The sequence below is a fragment of the Myxine glutinosa genome, chromosome 8 (assembly GCF_964187855.1).
Source record: "Myxine glutinosa chromosome 8, kmMyxGlut1.1, whole genome shotgun sequence".
In the NCBI taxonomy this organism is placed as follows: Eukaryota; Metazoa; Chordata; class Myxini; order Myxiniformes; family Myxinidae; genus Myxine; species Myxine glutinosa.
This window is the reverse complement of record NC_136268.1, coordinates 14430271-14454242: the sequence shown is the minus strand read 5'-3', so window position 1 is coordinate 14454242 and position 23972 is coordinate 14430271. Positions and strand designations below refer to the sequence as shown.

At 42.1% G+C, this 23972-nt stretch overlaps 1 protein-coding gene across 1 annotated transcript in view; it reads left to right on the top strand.

Moving 5' to 3' along the window:
• LOC137432196 (xanthine dehydrogenase/oxidase) overlaps positions 1–23972 on the top strand; it is a 296924-nt gene that overhangs the window by 29473 nt on the left and 243479 nt on the right. The window contains exons 4-7 of the mRNA XM_078782822.1: positions 2565–2626; positions 9198–9362; positions 9991–10041; positions 10127–10268. Coding sequence (XP_078638948.1) covers positions 2565–2626; positions 9198–9362; positions 9991–10041; positions 10127–10268 — 420 coding nt within the window. The remainder of the gene's footprint in view (positions 1–2564; positions 2627–9197; positions 9363–9990; positions 10042–10126; positions 10269–23972) is intronic.

The window sequence follows — 23972 nt, the reverse complement described above, 5'->3', positions numbered from 1 at the left end:
GTTTGTACCATCATATGCTTTTTTACCTTTCACCATGTTCCCTTATTGTGTTTGTTCCATCAAATGCTTTTTTACCTTTCACCATGTTCCCTTATTGTGTTTGTACCATCATATGCTTTTTTACCTTTCACCATGTTCCCTTATTGTGTTTGTTCCATCAAATGCTTTTTTATCTTTCACCATGTTCCCTTATTGTGTTTGTTCCATCAAATGCTTTTTTACCTTTCACCATGTTCCCTTATTGTGTTTGTACCATCATATGCTTTTTTACCTTTCACCATGTTCCCTTATTGTGTTTGTTCCATCAAATGCTTTTTTACCTTTCACCATGTTCCCTTATTGTGTTTGTACCATCATATGCTTTTTTACCTTTCACCATGTTCCCTTATTGTGTTTGTTCCATCAAATGCTTTTTTATCTTTCACCATGTTCCCTTATTGTGTTTGTTCCATCAAATGCTTTTTTATCTTTCACCATGTTCCCTTATTGTGTTTGTACCATCATATGCTTTTTTATCTTTCACCATGTTCCCTTATTGTGTTTGTTCCATCAAAAGCTTTTTTACCTTTCACCATGTTCCCTTATTGTGTTTGTTCCATCAAATGCTTTTTTATCTTTCACCATGTTCCCTTATTGTGTTTGTACCATCATATGCTTTTTTATCTTTCACCATGTTCCCTTATTGTGTTTGTTCCATCAAAAGCTTGCTTACCTTTCACCATGTTCCCTTATTGTTCCATCAAAAGCTTTTTTACCTTTCACCATGTTCCCTTATTGTGTTTGTTCCATCAAATGCTTTTTTACCTTTCACCATGTTCCCTTGTTGTGTTTGTTCCATCAAATGCTTTTTTACCTTTCACCATGTTCCCTTATTGTGTGTGTACCATCAAATGCTTTTTTATCTTTTACCATGTTCCCTTATTGTGTTTGTTCCATCAAATGCTTTTTTATCTTTTACCATGTTCCCTTATTGTGTTTGTTCCATCAAATGCTTTTTTACCTTTCACCATGTTCCCTTGTTGTGTTTGTTCCATCAAATGCTTTTTTACCTTTCACCATGTTCCCTTATTGTGTTTGTTCCATCAAATGCTTTTTTATCTTTTACCATGTTCCCTTATTGTGTTTGTTCCATCAAATGCTTTTTTATCTTTCACCATGTTCCCTTATTGTGTGTGTACCATCAAATGCTTTTTTATCTTTCACCATGTTCCCTTATTGTGTTTGTTCCATCAAATGCTTTTTTACCTTTCACCATGTTCCCTTGTTGTGTTTGTTCCATCAAATGCTTTTTTTACCTTTCACCATGTTCCCTTATTGTGTTTGTTCCATCAAATGCTTTTTTATCTTTTACCATGTTCCCTTATTGTGTTTGTTCCATCAAATGCTTTTTTACCTTTCACCATGTTCCCTTCCACCATGTTCCCTTATTGTGTTTGTTCCATCAAATGCTTTTTTACCTTTCACCATGTTCCCTTATTGTGTTTGTTCCATCAAATGCTTTTTTATCTTTTACCATGTTCCCTTATTGTGTTTGTTCCATCAAATGCTTTTTTATCTTTTACCATGTTCCCTTATTGTGTGTGTACCATCATATGCTTTTTTATCTTTTACCATGTTCCCTTATTGTGTGTGTACCATCATATGCTTTTTTATCTTTCACCATGTTCCCTTATTGTGTGTGTACCATCATATGCTTTTTTATCTTTTACCATGTTCCCTTATTGTGTGTGTACCATCAAATGCTTTTTTATCTTTTACCATGTTCCCTTATTGTGTGTGTACCATCATATGCTTTTTTATCTTTTACCATGTTCCCTTATTGTGTTTGTTCCATCAAATGCTTTTTTATCTTTTACCATGTTCCCTTATTGTGTTTGTTCCATCAAATGCTTTTTTATCTTTTACCATGTTCCCTTATTGTGTTTGTTCCATCAAATGCTTTTTTATCTTTCACCATGTTCCCTTGTTGTGTTTGTTCCATCAAATGCTTTTTTACCTTTCACCATGTTCCCTTATTGTGTGTGTACCATCATATGCTTTGTCCTATAAGGAGCCGATACATGGTGGCCCTTGTGGAAAGCCTGGATGGTTGAGGATGAGCGGACCTTATCGGAGGAAACTCTGTAGGCCTGACAATAGTGTAACGAAAGAGGAGAGTAAATCGATAAACTTGAACCAAGGAGGGTAACGGGGTGCGAGTTTACGGAAGAACATGTGCATCCTGGTGGTGCTGAGGAGTAAAAAATGGTGGAAGAGCAAGCAAGATCAGACGAGAGGTGGCACAAGTCTGTGACTCCACAAACCCCTCTTGGCCACAACATTTGTTTCCCATTCGTATCTATTAACCTTTCTGTTCTTACTGATCTCCCACCTCTCTTGCAATTCTCCCACAACCCTTGGCTATCCATGAACCTCCATACTTCACTGAAAAGTATATAACCTTTGTCCAGCTATTACCCTCAGCCTCACTGTTGGTCTTAAACCACCTTATGCCTGATGGTTGCTGAACAACTGTTCCATGAGTTGTGTTTGACAAAAGTTGGGTCTTTCTTTGCCTTTGCTAGGTAACCTCTGCAGGTGCACTGGATATAGAGGAATCATAGAAGGTTACCAGACCTTTGTGAAGGTGAGTTGATCTTGGCCCAAGTAACGGGAAAACCTAGCATAGTATCCCCTTCGCCTGTCTCTCCCCTACTCTCTCACCTACTCCCTCTCCTCTCTCCGCCACTCCCATCTCCCTCCCCAAATTCCCTCTCTCCCTTACTCTACTCTCCCACCCTGTCCCCTCTCTCCCCCACTCCCATCTCCCTCCCCCAAATCCCTCTCTCCCATCTCCCTCCCTTCTCTCCCCTACTCCCCTCCCTTCCCCACTCCCCTACTTCTCTCTCTTCCTCACTCCTCTCTCTCTCCCTCAATTCCCTCTCCCTCCCGTCTCCCATCTCTTCACCACTCATCTTCACGAGCTCTCGAACGGAATAGGTAACCATGCCAACAGTTTTTTTCAACCAAGTAAATCGATGATTACCAACAGTAAATAATTGGGTGAAGGTACAGGACAGGGGTTGGAGTTCAAAACCGAAAACATACGTTTTTGGAAGAAAATATGTTTCCAGTGAAAGAAGATGTCATAGTGTGTGGACATACATAGAAAAACTGTGCTGGGACCAGTATCACTAACAGCCGCCACATCGATGGCGATCTTACGCACCTGTGGCTGTGACGCTGCTTTATGAATAAACAATTAATATTAATAAAAAGATGCACAAAAAACAATACTGGATTTTTTATTTATTTAATATTATAAAGGCTTGTGGGAGAGCAAGAACACAGAACAGACAAGGATGTTCACGGGATCAACAAAAGTTGACACAAAAAATAGATTCCAAATCCAAAAAGATCTCCACTGGTGTCCATGGCAGTAATAAAATAAAATAAAAGTCTGGTATAAAATAAAATCAGACAAGTAGAGGTACATTCAAAGTACACAGCCCCCGACCAAATAAATAAATAACATATCCTCCAGCGGGCGACATTGATGGGGCGCCTTCGACACATGGAGACGGAATTGGGAGGGAGCGGTGCACAATTATTATAATATTTCTTTAGATACAGAATCTATGCTCGTGTAAGAGCGAACACATTGAACATGAAAACGGCACAGTCACACAAAACATACAATGAAGGGAGCTGGAGATAAGAGGGGGAGAGAGGGAAGCACACAAGTACAACAACAGAACAGAACAGAGACATCGGTAGATCTGTGGAAGGGGGAGCGCTGGGGAGGAGGGAGGGGTACACGGTATAAAGCAAATGAACACTTCTAGGAATTTCAGGAAAGAAGTTGGGGGTTGAAAGAGGTGGATTTGAGGTGTTTTAATGGGGGTAGAAAAGATCAAGGATTTAGTTGGGGAAGACAAGAGATAGTGCTTAAAAGAGCTGAAGGGAGGAGAGGGATTAAAATTGGTGTGGGAGTTTGTTCTAGAGGCGGGAGAAAAGAGGAATGAAGGAGTGAAGGTGAGCAGAGAGTCTTGATTTTAGCAGTTTCACCATAAGAGGGTTGCTGGTAGATCTTCTCCGTCCTGCCGGAATATTAGGGGGCCAGAGCACAGACAGAGCTTGGGGAGCTAGGCTGGAGAGGAGTCGGTAGAAGACAGAGAGACCACAAACCTGCCTGCGCCCTCAGAATCAGCCACCTCAGAAAATCAGAGAGAGAGAAAGGCCCTCAGAATCAGCTTCATCGCGGGAGATTCCAATGATTCTGAATGCTTTGGTTTCAACCGCGTGAAGCCGAGCTTGGTGTGAGGATGGAGCACCAGCCCAGAGGGGAGAACAGTGTTCCATTGAGCTGCGGATGAAAGCTTTGTAAGTGGTGAGGAGCTCAGAAGTGCCCAGAAAGGATCGCATGATGGAGAATGCCCAGTCGGCGACTGGCTTTGGAGGCCAGCTTGGAAATGTGGTTTTCCCAGGAAAGATCATGGCAGATAGTGAGACCCAAAAGCTTGAGTGACAGAACTTATTTGAGAGGATTGTTGAGAAAGTAGATGGGAGGCTTGTCCAGATGGACTTTTCGGAGAGACCAAGTGAGAGTGTGAAATTTGCAAAGATTGAAAGACATGTTCCACTTGTTTGACCAGTTTGTGATTTTGTCCAGGTCTGCATAGAGTTTCCACTACTCCAGAGTCCAATGGCGGCGAGCTTTGCACCACTCCAGCCGACGCCTGGCATTGCGCATGATGATCTTAGGCTTGTGCGCGGTTGCTCGGCCATGGAAACCCATTTCATGAAGCTCCGGAGAACAGTTGTTGTGCTGACGCTGCTTCCAGAGGCAGTTTGGAACTCGATAGTGAATGTTGCAACCGAGGACAGACGATTTTTACGCACTACGTGCTTCAGAACTTGGCGGTCCTGTTCTGTGAGCTTGTGTGGCCTACCGCTTTGTGGCCGAGCTGTTGTTGCTCCTAGACGTTTCGACTTCACAATAACAGCACTTGCAGTTGACCGGGGCAGCTCTAGCAGGGCAGAAATTTGACGATCTGACTTCTTGGAAATGTGGCATTCTATGACAGTCCCATGTTGAAAGTCACTGAGCTCTTCAGTACGGTCCATTCTACAGTGAATGTTTGTCTATGGAGATTGCATGGCTGTGTCCTCCCCTTCTCTCCCCATCTTGTCGACCACTCCCCTTTTTATATACTTTGTTTGCTTGTTTGTTTGATTTGTTTGTTTGATAAATGTTAGCTCTTTCACGAGCCTCGACTCTGTATACAAAAAAAAAAAAAAAAAACTCAGCAATGGGTGTGGCTGAAATAGCCAAATCTAATGCTCTGTGGCAAAAATGCCACTAATTAGAAGGGGTGTCCGCATACTTTTGGGCATATCGTGTACATACAAAGTACACTGCCCGCATGCAAAATAAATAAATAACGTCCTCTAGTGTGGCATTGCCGGGATGCCTTCGACGCCCGGAAATGCCGCCATGCAGCGCATAGAGACGGTATTGGGAGGGAGAGGTGTACAATAATTGATTGATTAATTGTGAAATTTAAATAAATGTCTAATAATTGTAAAATAATTAATTTCTTAATCAATTGGCTAATAGGATACCTACACCACCAGTGTTTCATCTGAATCTGTAACTTTTTGAAAACTAATTAAATGAAAATGAATTAACCAAAAATAAAATAATTAATCGATTAATTGATCAATCAATAAATCCAAAATATCCTTTATAGCCACATCACTTGGTCACTGTCGTGTCCAAATATCAGCTTCCTAGCTCAAAAGGTAGTCAACGTGTGGCCCTGAATCGCAGTCACTGGTCGCAGTCAACGTGTGGCCCTGAATGGAAATCCCTCATCTCCCCTTCCTGTTGAGGCTGGAGTTCCCCAAGGTAGTGTTCTGGGCCTTGTGCTTTTTCTGGTCTTCATCAATGATCTCTCTGACTTTCTAGAAAATCCTCTCTATCTCTTTGCTGATGACTCCACTCCCTGCCACTCCATTCCTCATCCCTCAGATCGGCAATCAGCAGCCTCCTCACTCTCTGCAGACCTGGACAAAATCACAGACTGGGCAAACAATTGGAACATGTCTTTCAATCCTGACAAATCTCACACTCTGACCTTGTCTCCCCGAAAAGACCGACTGGACAACCCTCCCATCTACATTCTGAACAATCCTCTTAAAGAAGTTCTGTGACTCAAGCTTTTGGGTCTCACTATCTGCCATGATCTTTCATGGGAAAACCACATTTCAAAGCTGGCCTCCAAAGCCAGTCGCCGACTGGGCATCCTCCGTCGTGCGAAGTCCTACCTTGGCACACCTGAGCTCCTCACCACATACAAGGCTTTCATCCGCAGCTCAATGGAATACTGCTCTCCCTCTGGGCTGGTGCACCTGCCTCACACCTAGCTCTGCTTCACGCTGTTGAAACCAAAGCTTTCAGAATCATTGGAATCTCCCGCGATGAAGCTAACTCCGAGGGCCTTTCACTCACTCACCGCAGGCAAGTTGGTGGTCTTTCTGTCTTCTACCGACTCCTCTCCGGCCTTGCTCCCCCAGCTATATTTGTGCTCTGTCCCCCAAATATTCCTACAGGTCGCACAAGATCTGCCTGCAACCCTCTTATGGTGAAATTGCCAAAATCAAGACTCTCTGCTCACCTTCACTCTTTCATTCCTCTTTTCTCCCGCCTCTGGAACAAACTCCCTCAATCTCTTCAATCCCACTCCACCCTCCAGGTCTTCAAAACAGCTGTTCACCACCATCTCTTATCTTCCCCCATCCAAAACCTTGATCTTTTCTACCCCCGTTAATACACCCCGGATCAACTTTTTTGAAATACCAACTTCTTTCCTTGAAGTCCGAGCAGTGTCCATGTATTTTATACCTCTTGCACCCACACCCCCCTTCCCCTGCCCCCACTCCCTCTCCCTCCCCACAGATCTCCCGATTAACCTGTTATCTACGGTTGTACCCTTTTTCTCCCCATATTTTCTTCCACTTCCTTTGTTGTATGTTTTGTGTGTCCGCTTATGTTTTTTGTGATTAATGCCCTTAAACGAGCCTCGATCCTGTACACCAAAAAATATATATATATATTTTAAATTAACCCTTTGAGTACGGATGACGTGGAGTGCCGCAACCCGCGAAAAGGTTTTGTGTACGGATGACGTTACTACACGTCGTCGACTATACCTATAAATAGATCGTCAGTACGTGGTTGCATTCCCGTACCAAAATGCCAAATTAATCCCGTACCGGGGGTATTTTTATCAAAAAAAATCCCGTACTCAAAGGGTTAAAATAAAAATAGAGTAAAAATAATAATAATAATAATAATAATAATAATGTAATTAATTCATTAATTAATCAAAAAAAATAAGAGATCGTTTTTGCCAAAGCACTTGTTCACTATTTCGCCCCAAAAAAGCCGTATGGCTGAGATATCGCCCAAACAAACAAACAAGAAAGAAAGAAAACAAGACAGAAAACAAACATGGTGAAAACTGAGTACTCCCTTTCGGCGTGTGTCTTTGCCAGGCCCCCATCAGCGCCCGGGAATGACGTCATGCAGCACCTGGAGATGGCACAGGAGAGGGGCAGACTTAATTACCCATTATTAATATTAAGCCCTTGCTCCCTCCACCCCCCAAATAGAGAAGCCAAACTATGCCGAAGCTCAAGTTAGTACTACCGTTCGGATTTAGGAGTGTCAAAGTGGTGCCCGGAACCATGTTACACTCTCCGTGTCAGGATTGCTGCTCTTACTTTGTGTCTCACTCAAACTTTCGCGACCAGGCTAGCTTCAACCTCTCTTTCTTACAAACAAACATCATACTCTTTTCATTACACACTATTCATCACACACTTTTCATCACACACTTTTCATCACACACTTTTCATCACACACTTTTCATCACACACTTTTCATCACACACTTTTCATCACACACTTTTCATGACACACTTTTCATCACACACTTTTCATGACACACTTTTCATCACACACTTTTCATCACACACTTTTCATCACACACTTTTCATCACACACTTTTCATTACTCACGATTCATCACACACTTTTCATCACACACTTTTCATCACACACTTTTCATCACACACTTTTCATCACACACTTTTCATCACACACTTTTCATTACTCACTATTCATCACACACTTTTCATCACACACTTTTCATCATACACTTTTTGTACACCGCTCCTTTTCTATGCCATCTCCAGGCCCTGCATCACATCACCGCCAGCAGAAGAACGGGGGTGGGGGGGGAGCTGGCGATGACGCCGTCGAAAGGGAGTACTCATTTTTAGCTCACCTGGAACAAAGTTCAGAGGGGCTTGTGCGATGGCGCGTTGTCCGTCCGTCCGTCCGTAATCTCTTGAAACTTCTTCTCCGAAACCGCTGATGGGATTTCGACCAAATTTGGCACAAATGATATTTTTTGTGTTGTGACTAAAGTTTGTTCACGGCATTGAAAAAAGTCGGGGTCGCAGGGGTCAAAGTGGATCCAGGTTTGACCCCCAAAATAGGAACTTGCTTTTTTTCTCTGAAACTACACACAATATTTCGATTAAACTTGACCACAATCTTCATCTCCCATGATGAACCAAAGTTTGTTCACGGCACGAAGAAAATCGAAGTTTAAATGGATCTATGGGGGGCAAAGTGGGTCCAGGTTTGACCCCTCAAAATAGACATTTGTTTTCTTCTCTGAAACTACAAACACTATTTTGATGAAACTTCACCACAATCTTCACCACCAGTGATGTACCAATGTTTGTTCAAGCCATTTGAAAAATTGGGGTCTGAGGAGGTATACAGGATGGGAGGGGGGGAGGAAGGGGGGGGGGGGGTTTCCCCCAAAATATTTTTTTTTATTTTTTTTTATTTTTTAAGTTTTATGATTATGTTTGTATGATTCTACATGCTGCCCAGTCTTCTCGAAACCATCGAAATTGGTTTAAAATACCTTTAGTCATTGTAGTATCCTGCTTATTCTACCAGGTGAGCACCAGGGGTATTGCCCCTATGTTTTTTCAACTGTTTTTATGGTAGGCTTACCGCACTTACCTCCCCTCCACCCCCCTCACCTAACTCCCCCAAACCAATCCTGTACCCTGGGTTATGGTGGCACTGGGTCACAGAGACTCAATAAAATGAATTAAATTTTGTTTTCCCTAGAACTCGTGTTGTGGAAGAAATGATGGAGCAAAAGCAGGAAAGTGTTGTGATAACTTATCACACGCAAAGACAACCTGTGGTTCATCAAGGTGCTGCAGGGATTCTACACCTGAACCTGCTTCACTGTCGACTGAACATATACACCCCTGCAGACCATTTTGCAAAGTGAATAATATGGGAAGGATAATAGAAGATTTTAGTAGTGTGCGTATGTGTGTGTGCGTGTGTGTATGCATATGTATGTATTTATGTTTGTATATATATATGTGTGTGTGTGTGTGTATATATGTGTGTTTGTGTGTGTGTTTATGTTTGTGTGTGTAAATGTGTGTTTATGTGTGTGTGTTTATGTGTGTGTGTGTCCCAGGCCTCTTCCCCCCAGCCCTCCTCCTTCCACAGATCTACCGACGTCCTTGTTCCCTACTGTTGTTGTGCATGTGTGCTTCCCCTTCTCTCCCCCTCTTGTCTCCCACTCCCTTCATTGCATGTTGTATGTGTCTGTGCATGTTTTCATGTTCAATGTATTAGCTCTTACACGAGCATCGATTCTGTGTACAAAAAAAAAAAAAAAAAAAAAAAAAATGTTAGCAGATGGGTCCTACGACTTAACATCGTTCCAAAGAAGTGTGCACATATTGATACTTTGCTCTGTATGTGAAACACTTGGGTGACAGTTTTTAGCTAGGTCCAGATACTAACTCCAAGTTAACAGGTCACAGGTGAATGCACATACCTCTTCCATGTCCTGTGAGACCTCTTTAAATGTACAAAATGCAGTTTTGTTTTCTTTCAGGTGAAGCCTCTAGATCCCACACAGGAGCCCATATTTCCTCCAGAATTGTTGGTAAGTTTGTTGATTCTTCACCACATTTAATCTTCCTCTGGTGCGATTATGTTTTCACTCTCTCCATCCGATCGCTCGTTTACAGGCTCTGGCCAACTCACCACCCGTCCCATTGGATTTTCAAGGACCAAGAGTGCGGTGGCTTCGTCCTGTCACTTTGACGCATCTATTACAACTCAAGAACCAGTTCCCTGATGCTCGACTGGTTGTTGGGAACACAGAAGTGGGCAAGTCATGAGAGTTTTCGAACAACTACGTCATTTACAAGTTGCATTCTCGTAGGGGGAAAATCGGGATTCTAAAACACCCAATTTTACATTGAAGTGAATGTGGGAAATACCTTGGAACTTATGGAATACCCACCCAAAAACCAAAAAACATCCGTTTTTTCTCCCTTACCCATCTAAACCATTAACAAAGGTTAAATCCTCAATGGACCCCCAAGCCCTTTGTTGATTCTAAAATAAACCCAATTTTACATTTGAAGTGAATGGGGAAAAGTGAAAAACTATTTCTAAAACACCCCCTTAACCCATAAAGATTCCTCCTATTTCTCCCTCTTCCCCGAGCATACCAACAATTATTTATTCACAAGCCACGCCCACTTTTTCCATTGTTCCATTGATCAAACCCTAAAAAAATCTGTCTATTTCTTCCACTTTCAAATAAACCTTTCATGAAATATGAAATCCTCAATAGACCAACTATTGCAAACCACACCCACTTTTTGATGAACCACGCCCACTATTTCCAAAACATCCATACCCCTAAAAAATCCTCCTATTTCTCCCACTTCCTCCAAGCCCTGATTTGATTCTAAAACACTCATACCACTCCATTTTCTCTCACATTTTCTTTGAACTCATATAGAGTGCCAATGAATATTTGACTATGTTTAATTTTAGAGAATAATTTAATTTTCTTTTGGCACTTATCACCATCAAGTATATTGACAAATAGTATGTTGAACTTCGTTCTTGGTTTAAATATCTTTGATTAGAGTCCTTCAATATTTTTTTTCCTTAATAAATGAGTCATTATTCAGTTGAAGATTTTGGGGATTATGATAGCGATTATAGTATCTCCATGAGAACAGAAGACAGTTATGATACTGAGAGTTTGTGTTCAAACGAAAGTTATGAAAGTAGTTTTATAGATTATGATTATTATGAAATACTGATTATGATACTCCATCTTACTATAATTCACTAAATGTCCGTCTGTCTGTCTGTCCGTTCGAAGGTACCGCAAAAACGGCTGAACCGTTCGCAACGATATTTTGGGTGGGTAATCCTAGGACCCCCTGGAGTAAAATAGGCTGTATTGTTTTTCCAATTTTTCCAAGATTTCCAATTTTCGAATTTTCCAGTTTTTCCAAACACGATGGAATAATATTTACCGATATGAACAGTGATGTGGCTTTTGTTGAAATTCTACGTTCCAGGAGAGAGTAGATCGACTCCTGACGAACTCTTTCTATATAAACGTGCGGCTCCGAAGTAACACGGCAGCGTGTGCAAAGCGACTGAGAAACAGGTGTAGCGGCCGCTTCCGTGTTACAGATTCGGCACGCACTCTTCACACATAAACGTGCGACTCAGAAAGATGTGTAGCGGCCGCTTCTGTTTTGCAGTATTCAATCTTTTATCGAAATGGGCGCCATGTACTATTTAGATTTTGATGATTTGCGTGTGATATGATTCAACGGATGTTTATATGAATCGTTTAAAATTTTAAAAAGCCTTGAATGTCTGATATTTTGCCTTTTCATTTGGGCTTCCCAATTGAAGCCCACCGTAGGGTGGGTACCGTTGCTAGTATGATAAATTAGAGAATTGTTCTGCGTGTCATAGAGTAGGAATAAACACAGAGACAAAAGCCTATAAACAATGTATATTTTATTATTATCTTCTAATTAATGATGAAAAATATATGTAAAAAGGAACATAACTGTTTCAAATTTACACCAAAAATGAATTACTCCACAAGATTAATAAGAGAAATGAATATTTATTTTTCTGATGAAGTCAAACATTTATTCAAAGAAGACTTTCACACTGTTATTGGTGTTTATGATGTTGAGGATGCTCCTTTCCTTACAACGGAAGATATTGATAAAATTAGGGAAATGTTTCAAGGAACTATGTTATTTGCTATTCACGATTGTCATTTTCATGGAAATTTTAACACAAGATATCACATATAAAAAATAATGGATTCTCCAAAAATTATACCTGAACTCAGGATAAAACAAAGAGTTTCTAAAAAAAGCCTGTAAAAAACTCGATGACTTGTTTTCCAAATATATAAATGATTGATTTTTTGCCTGTTTCGGAAAATAAGATAAAAATTTTACAATGATAAAAATCTTCCAAATTCATTAAAATGTCTAATAGTTGGTTCAAGCGGATGTGGAAAAACCTGTTTGCTTTTTAAGATGCTCCTTACTCCCAACTTTATAGATTATGATAATTTAATAATTTTTACAAAGGCAAGTTTGCAACCCGAGTATCAACTACTCTCACAAGGTTTTAATGCGGGTCTTTAAAAAGAAGATATAATCGGTTTATTCAAACTTCAAAACAAACTAAATGATTACAATATTGAAGATATAATACAATTATTTTGTGATACACAGAAATCAAAACCGAAACCAAAACCCATAACTTGTATTCTCAGTGATAATACGGAGGATATACCTTCACCCCAAGGTTTAGATAAATCAAAAAAGAACCTCGTTATATTTCATGATTGTGTTAATGAGAGAAACCAATCGGTTATGGATAGCTACTATACAAGAGGGAGGCATTCTTCTTGTAATTGTAGTTATCTCAGTCAATCATACTTTCAACTCCCTTGTCGCTCAATAAGAAACAATGCCAATACTATTATTTTATTAAAGTTAAATTCAACAGATGTAAATAATTTTTGGAGAGACAATTGCTCTCCATTATGTAGTAAAAAGGAATTTGAGGAGAAAATGAAACACATGACTGGAAAATATAAATATATTGTTGTGAAACGAGATGAGATACTCAATGATTTTTTTTTTGTTTACAAACAAGTGAATCCACTTGGATTCCGCCCAGGTTGGCACATGGAAATTATGATGTAGCATAATTATCATCTCGGGTCAAGATTTGAAATTATGCCATGGTTTTTGTAAAATTGCTACTAGTATTCACATTATGTTCACATTCATTCACATTCACAGGGTCCTCTGGGTCCTCTGGGCATTTGGGTCCTCTGGGTCATTTTCTGGTCTGGGTCTGGCAAATTTTCATTGACATTTGCCCAGTTTCAACTTTTATTGACCCAGAGGGTCATTTGGGTCCTCTGGGTCATTTGGGTCCTCTGGGTCATTTGGGTCCTCTGGGTCATTTGGGTCCTCTGGGTCATTTGGGTCCTCTGGGTCATTTGGGTCCTCTGGGTCATTTGGGTCCTCTGGGTCATTTGGGTCCTCTGGGTCATTTGGGTCCTCTGGGTCATTTGGGTCCTCTGGGTCATTTGGGTCCTCTGGGTCATTTGGGTCCTCTGGGTCATTTGGGTCCTCTGGGTCATTTGGGTCCTCTGGGTCATTTGGGTCCTCTGGGTCATTTGGGTCATTTGGGTCCTCTGGGTCATTTGGGTCCTCTGGGTCATTTGGGTCCTCTGGGTCATTTGGGTCCTCTGGGTCATTTGGGTCCTTTGGGTCATTTGGGTCCTCTGGGTCATTTGGGTCCTCTGGGTCATTTGGGTCATTTGGGTCCTCTGGGTCATTTGGGTCCTCTGGGTCATTTGGGTCCTCTGGGTCATTTGGGTCCTCTGGGTCATTTGGGTCATTTGGGTCCTCTGGGTCATTTGGGTCCTCTGGGTCATTTGGGTCCTCTGGGTCATTTGGGTCCTCTGGGTCATTTGGGTCCTCTGGGTCATTTGGGTCCTCTGGGTCATTTGGGTCCTCTGGGTCATTTGGGTCATTTGGGTCATTTGGGTCCTCTGGGTCCTCTGGGTCATTTGGGTCCTCTGGGTCATTTGGGTCCTCTGGGTCATTTGGGTCCTATATTCCTATCCTATAACATATATATCCTATAACCTATCCTATATATATCCTATATCATATAACATATATCCTATATATCCTATAACATAACATATAACAAATATATCCTATATTATGTACTAGCGAGCGGCCGCGTACCAGCCAAAGGGGTAGCCCATGGTTAGCCTAAATATAGATTTGATGACGTCATGTTTACACATCTGAGCGACAGAAACGTGCTTCACTTTTGGAGCGACAGAAATTCCCAGGCAAACGCTATAACGCACCAGGTTTACAACCTGTGCGTTAATAACTAGACGAAAGCACCCGACGTTGCCCGGGTTCTTTTTGAATGAATTTACTACTATAATTCAGCTTTTACTTGCGGCCGTAGAAGATTGACTACTATAATTCAGCTCAGCTTTTAATTGCGAAATGGGCCCAGCCCGGCCGAGGCTGCCTCGACCGGCCTCGCCACCTAGCCTATAACCTTCCTGGGGCCCGTCCCGACATTTTTTTTTTCGAGATTTCCTCCTATCTTTCACCGTTCAGGAAATTAACACGTGCAGACAAACAAACAAACAAACAAAACTTTCTTGTATATATATATACACAAAGAATTAAGTTAAGCACCCCCCCCCCGTTTTTTTACAACCTCGCACATTACAAGTTTGTTGTCGTCAAAACAGTGTAATATACCCATGATATTGCTATATTTTCTGGAGAAGTGATAATATGGTCACATAAAAACATAACAATCATGCCGTTTTCAATATTTTATTCTGAATAATTTAAGGTGAAAATTTTTGGGAATTTTAGGCATATTTTCACCTCAATTTAAGTATGGAGCTATAGGTCCATCACGGACAGTGTGGATGACGTTTATGTTTTCTAACGTACAGTCATTGTTCTGAGAAGACCTCTAGCGATCTTTGCGTCAATAACGTGTGTAGGACCCACGTGATCGTGCTGCACGAGCGATGGGCGTCACAGATGAGTGCACTCATCTGCATTTCATCAATGGATAATTGCTAATGTCATACCAATCATTATTTGATCTCACATACCTTAGAATATATGCCAATGTATACATATACACAAAGAATATATATTAGGGGGTGCTTACCTTAATTCGTTGTGTAGGGGTGCTTAACTTAATTCTTTGTGTATAGATAGATTACAGACATAAATGACAACTATTATTATTAATATTGTGGGTAAATCTGCTTCCGGAAAAAAACTTTCAGAAATCCAGGCTCCTGAATCATAAAGATGAAAAGATTGTAAGTTTTTAAAAACACCCTATGATTTGTATTGTATCTACAACCAGAGCAATGCGACCAGGAGAAGTAGAAGGTGAAGATTATTACGGAAATTTGGAGGATTACGGAAATTGCGGATTACGGAATGGAGGTATTACGGAAAATAAATCAAACTCAATGCACTGAGGAGGAAAATAAAGAAATTAAAAGTCTAATGAAAATATTATTTTCAAGAATAACTTCATCAATATCTTAAATTTCAGGGAGGATATTTAAACGAGAAAATGGGGATAAGGAAGAAGGAAAAGATTATGTAGTTGATGATGTTGGTGTTATTGACTGTAGTTAAAGTTTAAGATATATATTTTTCCCTAAATTCAAAAAAGAGGAGAGAGTGAAGGCATTCCTAAGGATTATTTATGTTATAAACATCAAGATATAAATGTATATGTTGGAAACCAAAAAGGTTTTCGCACTCTGCATGAATTTTTCTCATAAATAAATGAGTTATTGTGTTAAGTGTAAAAAGAAAACTTATACTAAAAATATATCACATGTTAAAGGTAAAAAATAATAGAGTTTATCAAAAGAGGATATGTTTAGTGTGTGGCACTAAAAGTGTCAATTCATTTCTAAGCATAAAAGTGGGGGAGATATACAAAAGGGTTGCAGGCAGATCTTGTGCGACCTGTAGGAATATTTGGGGGACAGAGCCCAGAGAGAGAGCTGGGGGAGCAAGGCCGGAGAGGAGTCAGCAGAAGACAGAAAGACCACCAACCTGCCTGCGGTGAGTAAGTGAAAGGCCCTCGGAGTTAGCTTCATCGCGGGAGATTCCAATGATTCTGAAAGCTTTGGTTTCAACAGCGTGGAGCCGAGCTAGGTGTGAGGCAGGAGTACCGGCCCAGAGGGGAGAACAGTATTCCATTGAGGTGCAGATGAAAGCCTTTTATGTGGTGAGGAGCTCAGGTGTGCCAAGGAAGGACTTCGCACGACGGAGGATGCCCAGTCGGCGACTGGCTTTGGAGGCCAGATTTGAAATGTGGTTTTCCCAAGAAAGATCATGGCCGATAGTGAGACCCAAAAGCTTGAGTGACAGAACTTCTTGGAGAGGATTGTTGAGAAAGTAGATGGGAGGGTTGTCCAGACGGTTGTCCAGATTGATGATATGTTTTTAATTTGATAGATTATAAGATTAATTTAATCGAGCTTACACATATATTAAGCGAGAATATAGGTATTATAATATGATACGTAGGTATTATATTATGATTAATTTTAGGTATCCGGATAGAAGGGATCTAGGGATTTTTCTGAGAGCCTGGATTCAGCCTTTGGAACAGGTGGATTTCAAAAGAATGCTCAATTTTATTCGACAGATTCGGAACAGATTCGACTTGCCCGATACAACTCAGCCAAGCTGTCATGGGGCCTAAAGCAGTTTAATAAAGATTTTAATTCCACACTACATTCTATGATAAAGGGAAATATGTTTTACATCAAAGGAATTTAAGACGATATTTATCTGCTGGTTTGAGAGTGAAGAAAATTCATAGGCTTTTAGAATTTAAACAAAGTTAGTGGTTAAAGACCTCTATTGATTTTAATACAAAAAGGAGAATGGAAACAAAAACAGATTTTAAGAAGGACTTTTATAAATTAATGAATAATGCTGTATTTGGAAAGACTATGAAAATGTTAGGAACAGACAAAATATAAGACTCGCTACATCTTGGAAACAAGCATCTAAACTAATTAATAGACCAAGTTTTCAAAGAGTAGAGGTGTTTTCAGATAGCTTTTCTGCTATTCATATGATCAAAGAGAGTATTGAAATGGATAAACCTATTTATATGGGAACATCAATTCTTGACTTGTCAAAATTATTAATGTATGCCTACTACTGCAACAACTTAAAGAAGAAATATGTGAATAAATGTACTTTATATCTGCTTTTATATTAAAATTTACTTTTATATCTATTTTGTGAATAAATTTACTCGATATGGATACACAGTTTTATTTTGAAAATCAATATGGAAGATATTTATAAGGATATGTCTCAGGATGTTGATATTTATGATACAAGCAAATATAAATCAGATAACAAACTATTCTCTACAAAGAATAAAAAGGTTATTGGAAAGTTTAAAGATTAATTGGGTAGAAAGATAATGAGTGAATTTGTGGGATTGAGAGCAAAGGATTATGCTTATAAATATATTGATAATAATATAATGTCGGGGGGATAGAGGAATATCTAGAGCCAGGTAGATCTGCATAGGTAGGTACTCGACTGTCGTGATAGAGAATCTACCTGTAATAAGTTCTATATGTTTAGCCCGGATGTCGGTATACGTTGTATCTGTGTCCCCGCCACAAAGGGGCAGGGCATGCTAATTAGTACAGGGATTATTGGTTTTTATTATGGTTATTATTATTATAACAAGCGTTATGCCTAGGTCCCCCGTCGGGGATGTGATGTGAGTTGACAAAGTGGAAGACGCAGAAAACATGCTACGATATGATATTTTGCTCACAGGGTTCAGACATACATGGTGGTGGCCATCTTGGATTTTGACGTGGCAACCCAATTTTCAATAGCATTCTTCCTTATGCCTAGATACACCCACACACCAGATTAGAAGTTGGTACTTCGCTTATTTTTCAAGATATTTTGCTCACAAGGTTCAGACATATATATATATATATATGGTGGTGGCCATCTTGAATTTTGACATGGCGACCCAATTTTCAATAGCGTTCTTCCTTATGCCTAGATACACCCACACACCAGATTATAAGTTGGTACGTCGCTTATTTTTCCAAGATATTCAGCTCACAAGGTTCAGACATACATGGCGGCGGCCATCTTGGATTTTGACGTGGCGACCCAATTTTCAATGAGGTTCTTCCTTATGTCTAGATACACCCACACACCAGATTAGAAGTTGGTACTTCGCTTATTTTTCAAGATATTTCGCTCACAAGGTTCAGACATATATATGGTGGTGGCCATCTTGGATTTTGACGTGGCGACCCAATTTTCAATAGTGTTCTTCCTTGTGCCTAGATACACCCACACACCAGATTAGAAGTTGGTACTTCGCTTATTTTTCAAGATATTCAGCTCACAAGGTTCAGACATACATGGCATCAGACATACATGGTGGCGGCCATCTTGGATTTTGACGTGGGTTGCACCCACACACCAAATTCGAATGCATTCCTTTGCTTACACATGCACGCATGCACACACGCACGCACGCACACCCGGGAAAACCAGAGTCCCCCTTTCGCTCCGCGGTGCGACGGGGGACAATAACCATATTTATTATTATTATTATATTTATTATTATTATTATTATATTATTATTTTATTATTAATTATTATTTATATTTTATTATTATTATTATTTATATTATTATTATTATATTTTTATTTTATTATTATGGTTTTTTTAGCCTGGTGTTGGCTTAGCGGTTAGGGTGCAGGCTTGGGATCCTAGGATCCTGGGTTTGAATCCCGGTCGATCACTGAATTAACACCAGGGGGGTTGACTCAGCCTGTCATCCTTCCGGGGTCGGCAAATTGAGTACCAGCTTGCTGGGATGAATGATCCCGGTGTGTACCCTGGTTTAGAATAGGTATACCGTATCCCTGCGCATCGTAAGAGGCGACTAAGGGTTGGTGTCAGGAGGGCATCCGGCCATAAAACATTGCCTCAAACAGGGAACCATGATTATCATGGGGCCCGCAAGGCTAACCCCCGCTCTAGCCTAACCCCCGCTCTAGCGGGGAAAATGGCCTTAAAACGATCATTCAATCATTCATTCATTATGGGTAAAATTCCCTTGTTTGTCGTCCCCTCTGTCGCCAACCTAGTGTCCCTTATGGCAACACACTCACATAGACCCTAGATAGGCCCATTAGTGCACCACAGTAAATAATTCCCCTCCCTTACACAATGACTTTGGAAGAGAACAGGCAGGAAGCCAAATCGGGGCACCGCCGCATGTGGCCGCAGCCAGCCACATCACCAGCTGACCTAGTAACGAGCATCGTGGAAGGCAGGCTGGAACCACGCCCAGAGAACATGTGATTGGTTGGTGCAGAAGGCACGAACCTTCGGCCAATCAGGACGGAGGGCGACAAACGACCATGTAGAAACAGTTCGCTAGTTGGAGGAAGAACGCCAGTGACGTCAGAAGGCGGGAAAGATCAGAAAGCAGGGCAGAATGGATTGTTAACGCGCCAGAATTGACGTCAGACCACGGGAGACAAAACATGTGGTTCGCGGGCATTTTGAGAGGATTCGTTCAGGCTCTTCGTGCTGGGTTCTGTGCTTGTGCTTCGCGTGTTCGGCGATCGGCTTCGCTGGTGCTTGTTCCCTGCGTTCTTACCTGGTGGTCGTTGGTGTCTTCCCTGAATCTTTGTGGTGCTTTTGGTGCTGGGAGCGAGGCTCGGTGCTACGAGCAGGTGGGACCTCGCGTGCGACCGACTCCACGGGCATGAGCAAGGTGGACGGAGGCCTGCTTCGTGCCAACACCGGAGCCTGGACGATTCCTTGACGACTGCGGACTACAGACAGATAAGCTCGCATTCACAAGTACACGACGGGGACATTTATTTTGTTAATTCTCCCTTTGTCTTGTATTTGAAATCAGTGAGTGGGGACGTTCCAACCTAGCATTTTGTTTTATCACCGTGTTTTCCTGTCCCACTAATAATTTTAAATAAACCCTTGTATTATTTTATTTTCTATTCAAAATCCTGTGTTCATTTGAGTTCATTTCCTCCACGATCGGAGCTGCTGTCGGATCGCTACAGGTACGCGCTTGCCGCTTCTTCCTCTTCCTTCTTCCACCCACGCTTTTATAGTCGAATCCACATTGATCGTCGCCTCCATTTAAGTCCATTTGGGCCATCCGCGATCCTACGGAATTAACCGAGGGATTCGCGCGACAAGTGTTGTCAAGGAGTGGGATTTGAACCGTATTATAAATTTGGTGTCAAGGAGTGTGGAGAATTTGGAGACAAATTTTTTTTTTAGTCAGAGGCGATAAATTGAATAGTCGATCGGTGAGCGGGACGCGCACAGCACGTCAGTTAAATTTAAATCGATTTCTGAGGTAAAAGCCACGTGGGGAAGCGACCTCTTCTTCACGGATGGAAGAGATACGCAATATGGAAGAAAGGGTGGAAGATGCGGGGAGCCTTGGAAGTGGGTCGGAGGTAGTTGGGGTTGAGCATAGCGATGGAGCTATCCCCGCTATCAAGGCAGTCCCGAACGATAACCAGGCCTTAATGCAATTTCTGGAGCGAATGAAAAGCAAAATGGATGACATGAAGGCTCAGAGTAAGGAATTGAAAGACAAAATGAAGCGATTGAATAACAAAATGAATGAATTCAGAGTGAGCGGTTGGAAAATAAAGTTGATGGGTTGAATGAAAAAATGGACTCCCAAAGGAATGAATTGAAGGCAGACATGAAGGGCCTAGAAAACAAAATGGATGCTCAGAGTGAGCGATTGGGAAATAAAATTGATGGATGGACGATTGAGTTGAAGGAAGGACGAACGAATGGTGCCAATGGGGCACAGGAGAAGCCAATGGTGGCAGAAATTCAATCTGAACGGGGGGGAATTCAAATTGGGAATGGAAGTGAGTATGGCCCATGCAGATGCGCATGGGGCTCAGGAGCAGGGAATTGTAACGGGAATCGAATTAAAACGGGAGGAGACTGCATGTGTGGAAGGAAATTGGGAAGGTAAAAATTTAATTGGGGAATGTTTCCCACATGGTGGCCTGGGGAGTTATCGGGGCCAGGTGGATGTCACAACACCTCAACCGGGGGATGGATTGGAGTCCTTGCTGCTCAGGTGCAGTGGTGCAGAGCAAGAATGGGTAACAATAGGGGGGGTCCGGGTAATGGAGCCGGACCAGGTATTTATTGGGGAAGGCCTGTGGGGGCCGCAAAATATTGATGGGGATGATGTAAATGATGTGACCCAGCGGCTGGGGACCTGGGACAGTCCCATGGAGGTAAAGGTTGACCAGTTCTAAAGGAGTTTGGGGGAGGAGGTGAATCGGTCCGAGGAGGCGGTTGAAGTGACCGAGGGGACCCTCACCGTACACACCGATTGGGTAATGGAGGCTCCAAAATGGAATAACCAGTTGGGGGAGTGTTTTGGCTCTGAGCTAGATTTGGACATTGGAGAGTCGGGAGATCGAGCCTCAGACAATTTGGTCCCCGTGGGGAATTTGGAACAGCTGCAGGGAGGGGCAGAACAACCTGAGGGAGTTGTTACCTGCAGCTGTGGTTTGGGATGGGAAATCAAAATTTCTAAAAGTAAATTTAAAATTAAATTAAAATGGGAGTTGGATTTGGAACAGCCTTGGAGGGAGATGGTCCCCGGGCTGCGGAATGTGGACCAGGAGAGGTCATTAGGGATGGCTTCGGGCAAAAGTTGCCCCTTTCAAAATTTGGATATGCCAGCCAGCTGGGGGGCTATGCTGGCGAGATTTGGATGTGGGGTCTAGCCATGGATGTCATGGTACGACCTGGGCCCCATGGGGGGTCTGGTGGAGTGTGGCGTCCCTTGTCCATCGGGGTGCCCCCGAGCCACACACCGGATCCTGGTGGGGGTTACAACCTCCAGGGGGTCCGAGGTGGTTCCTCAGGTGCCTGGCATGGCGTATATGAGGACCACTAGGGGGAGGTGTTGTAGGTCACTCTTTGGTGGTGGCATCACGGATGGCCAACATGGGCCTGATGTGGTGACCACCCGGGCATGCGGCCTGACACCCTCCTCCTGAGACTCTGGGACAGCCAGCATGTGGTGACCTGCCATACTGTGCTCGTCTATGGATGCGGGCCAAACCGAATGGACAGGGATAGACATAGCCTACTGGACAACCATTGGGGCATCTGTGGAATATGATGGTGAGAATGATCTTCCACAGATGTCTCGTTATGATTTGTGGACTCTCGGTTTGGGAAGAGAGCCATGGGATTGTTGAATCGGGAATGTGTAATGTGCCAAGCATATGGGCCATGCTCGGCTGGCAAGTGTATGGAGAAGCACCCTTCTTTGGTGAAATTAGTGAATTGTGAGAAATATTTGGCATGGGTAATCTGAGGGTTGGATGTAAATTTAAGGGTGAATTTTGAAATGTCATGGTGGTTACTGACAGCAGTGTCACCATTATTGATCCAGATGTGCTAGACCAAAGTGATGGAGGCTGTGATAAAAATTGACAGGTTAGCAAGACACAGCCTTCAACTGGCTGTGGGGGCAACTCTGCCGATATTTGAGACGCGGAGTCATGGGGATGGAGTTGGGGGTCTGAGGGTCAACGTGGTGCTATGGGTGTCCGAGGTGTGTGAACCATGTCTTCTGGGTGAGTCTCCTGGTGGAGCATGGCTGTCGATTGGACCTTGGCGTGGTCAAGTGTGGGTGGGCACTGGGGGCTGCAGTTGTGTGGACTGGGGGATGAGGGCGGCGTAGGTGACGTGAGGGGAATGCCACAGTGCCGTGTATATTGAGAGTCTGGCCAACTGAAATACTGGCGCCATGTTGCACACCTAACTTCGCGCGCTGGCACTGCGAGATGTATGTCAGCTGTGGCAATCCTGTAGTTCTGTGACGAGGGAATCGATGTTATTACTGTTTGGTCGCAGATTTAATGAGGGACAACTAATTCAAGTTAAAGTGATGTGTTGTTTGTTATTGGAGTAATAAAATCTGCAAGCGGCGTCATTTATTCACACGAATTGTTTGCCTGTCGCGGCACACGATTTATTGTCAGCTGTATACAGCATACTGATAAATTTTATTTCTCTTGGCATGAAATTGTAATTTGATAAAATGGAGCTTGTATACTAGATTTCATCTATTATCTGGAAACGTAACATACAATCTTCCCATAATGCTACGAAAATACAATGTCTATTATTTTATTCATTAGCTTGGGTTCACAAATGTTGTTATAACTTGACTCGCACCATAACACCTGGTTCCATGGGAACAACCTCTAATCTCCTTCTGAGAGACCTCAGAGAAGGCAGTGGTTGTTTCTGTTCAAGGAGGGTTTCATAGCCAGTTGTCCCACAAGCGAAACGTCGCTGCAGTCCTTTTTTAATTGAGTCATTTGACCACTTACAACCCCGAGTTGTCTTCAGTGAGAGTTTCTTAATTTCATCTGCATTGAACACTTTTTTTAATGCTTTTCTCTAAACACATTTTTTTCACGGTAGATCTTCCGTTTTGCTCGTTGTGCAGAAGCAAGTTTTCTCTGCAGTTCAGCGGTGCGGCTTTTCAGTGTCTTAATAATTAGCCGGTGATCAGTGGTGGAATTTTCGACAGTACTGCTCTCAACGTTGTCCTCTTCAACCGTGTTACACTCACTTGTAGCATTATCTTCCAATTCTTCATGTTCTGAACAATTCAAGAAACATATGGCCAAAATAAATATCAGAACAATCGTAACACAATAATTTATAGTTGATAATATAAATTATGGTGTATATGTTTGACCTTCAGCAGTACTGCAGGATGGCTGGCTCTTTGTGTACGTGTGATCCACGCGTGGACTTTTTGTAGCCGGACCACCTCTCTTCCGGGGTGACTTACGAGGAGCCTTTCCCTTC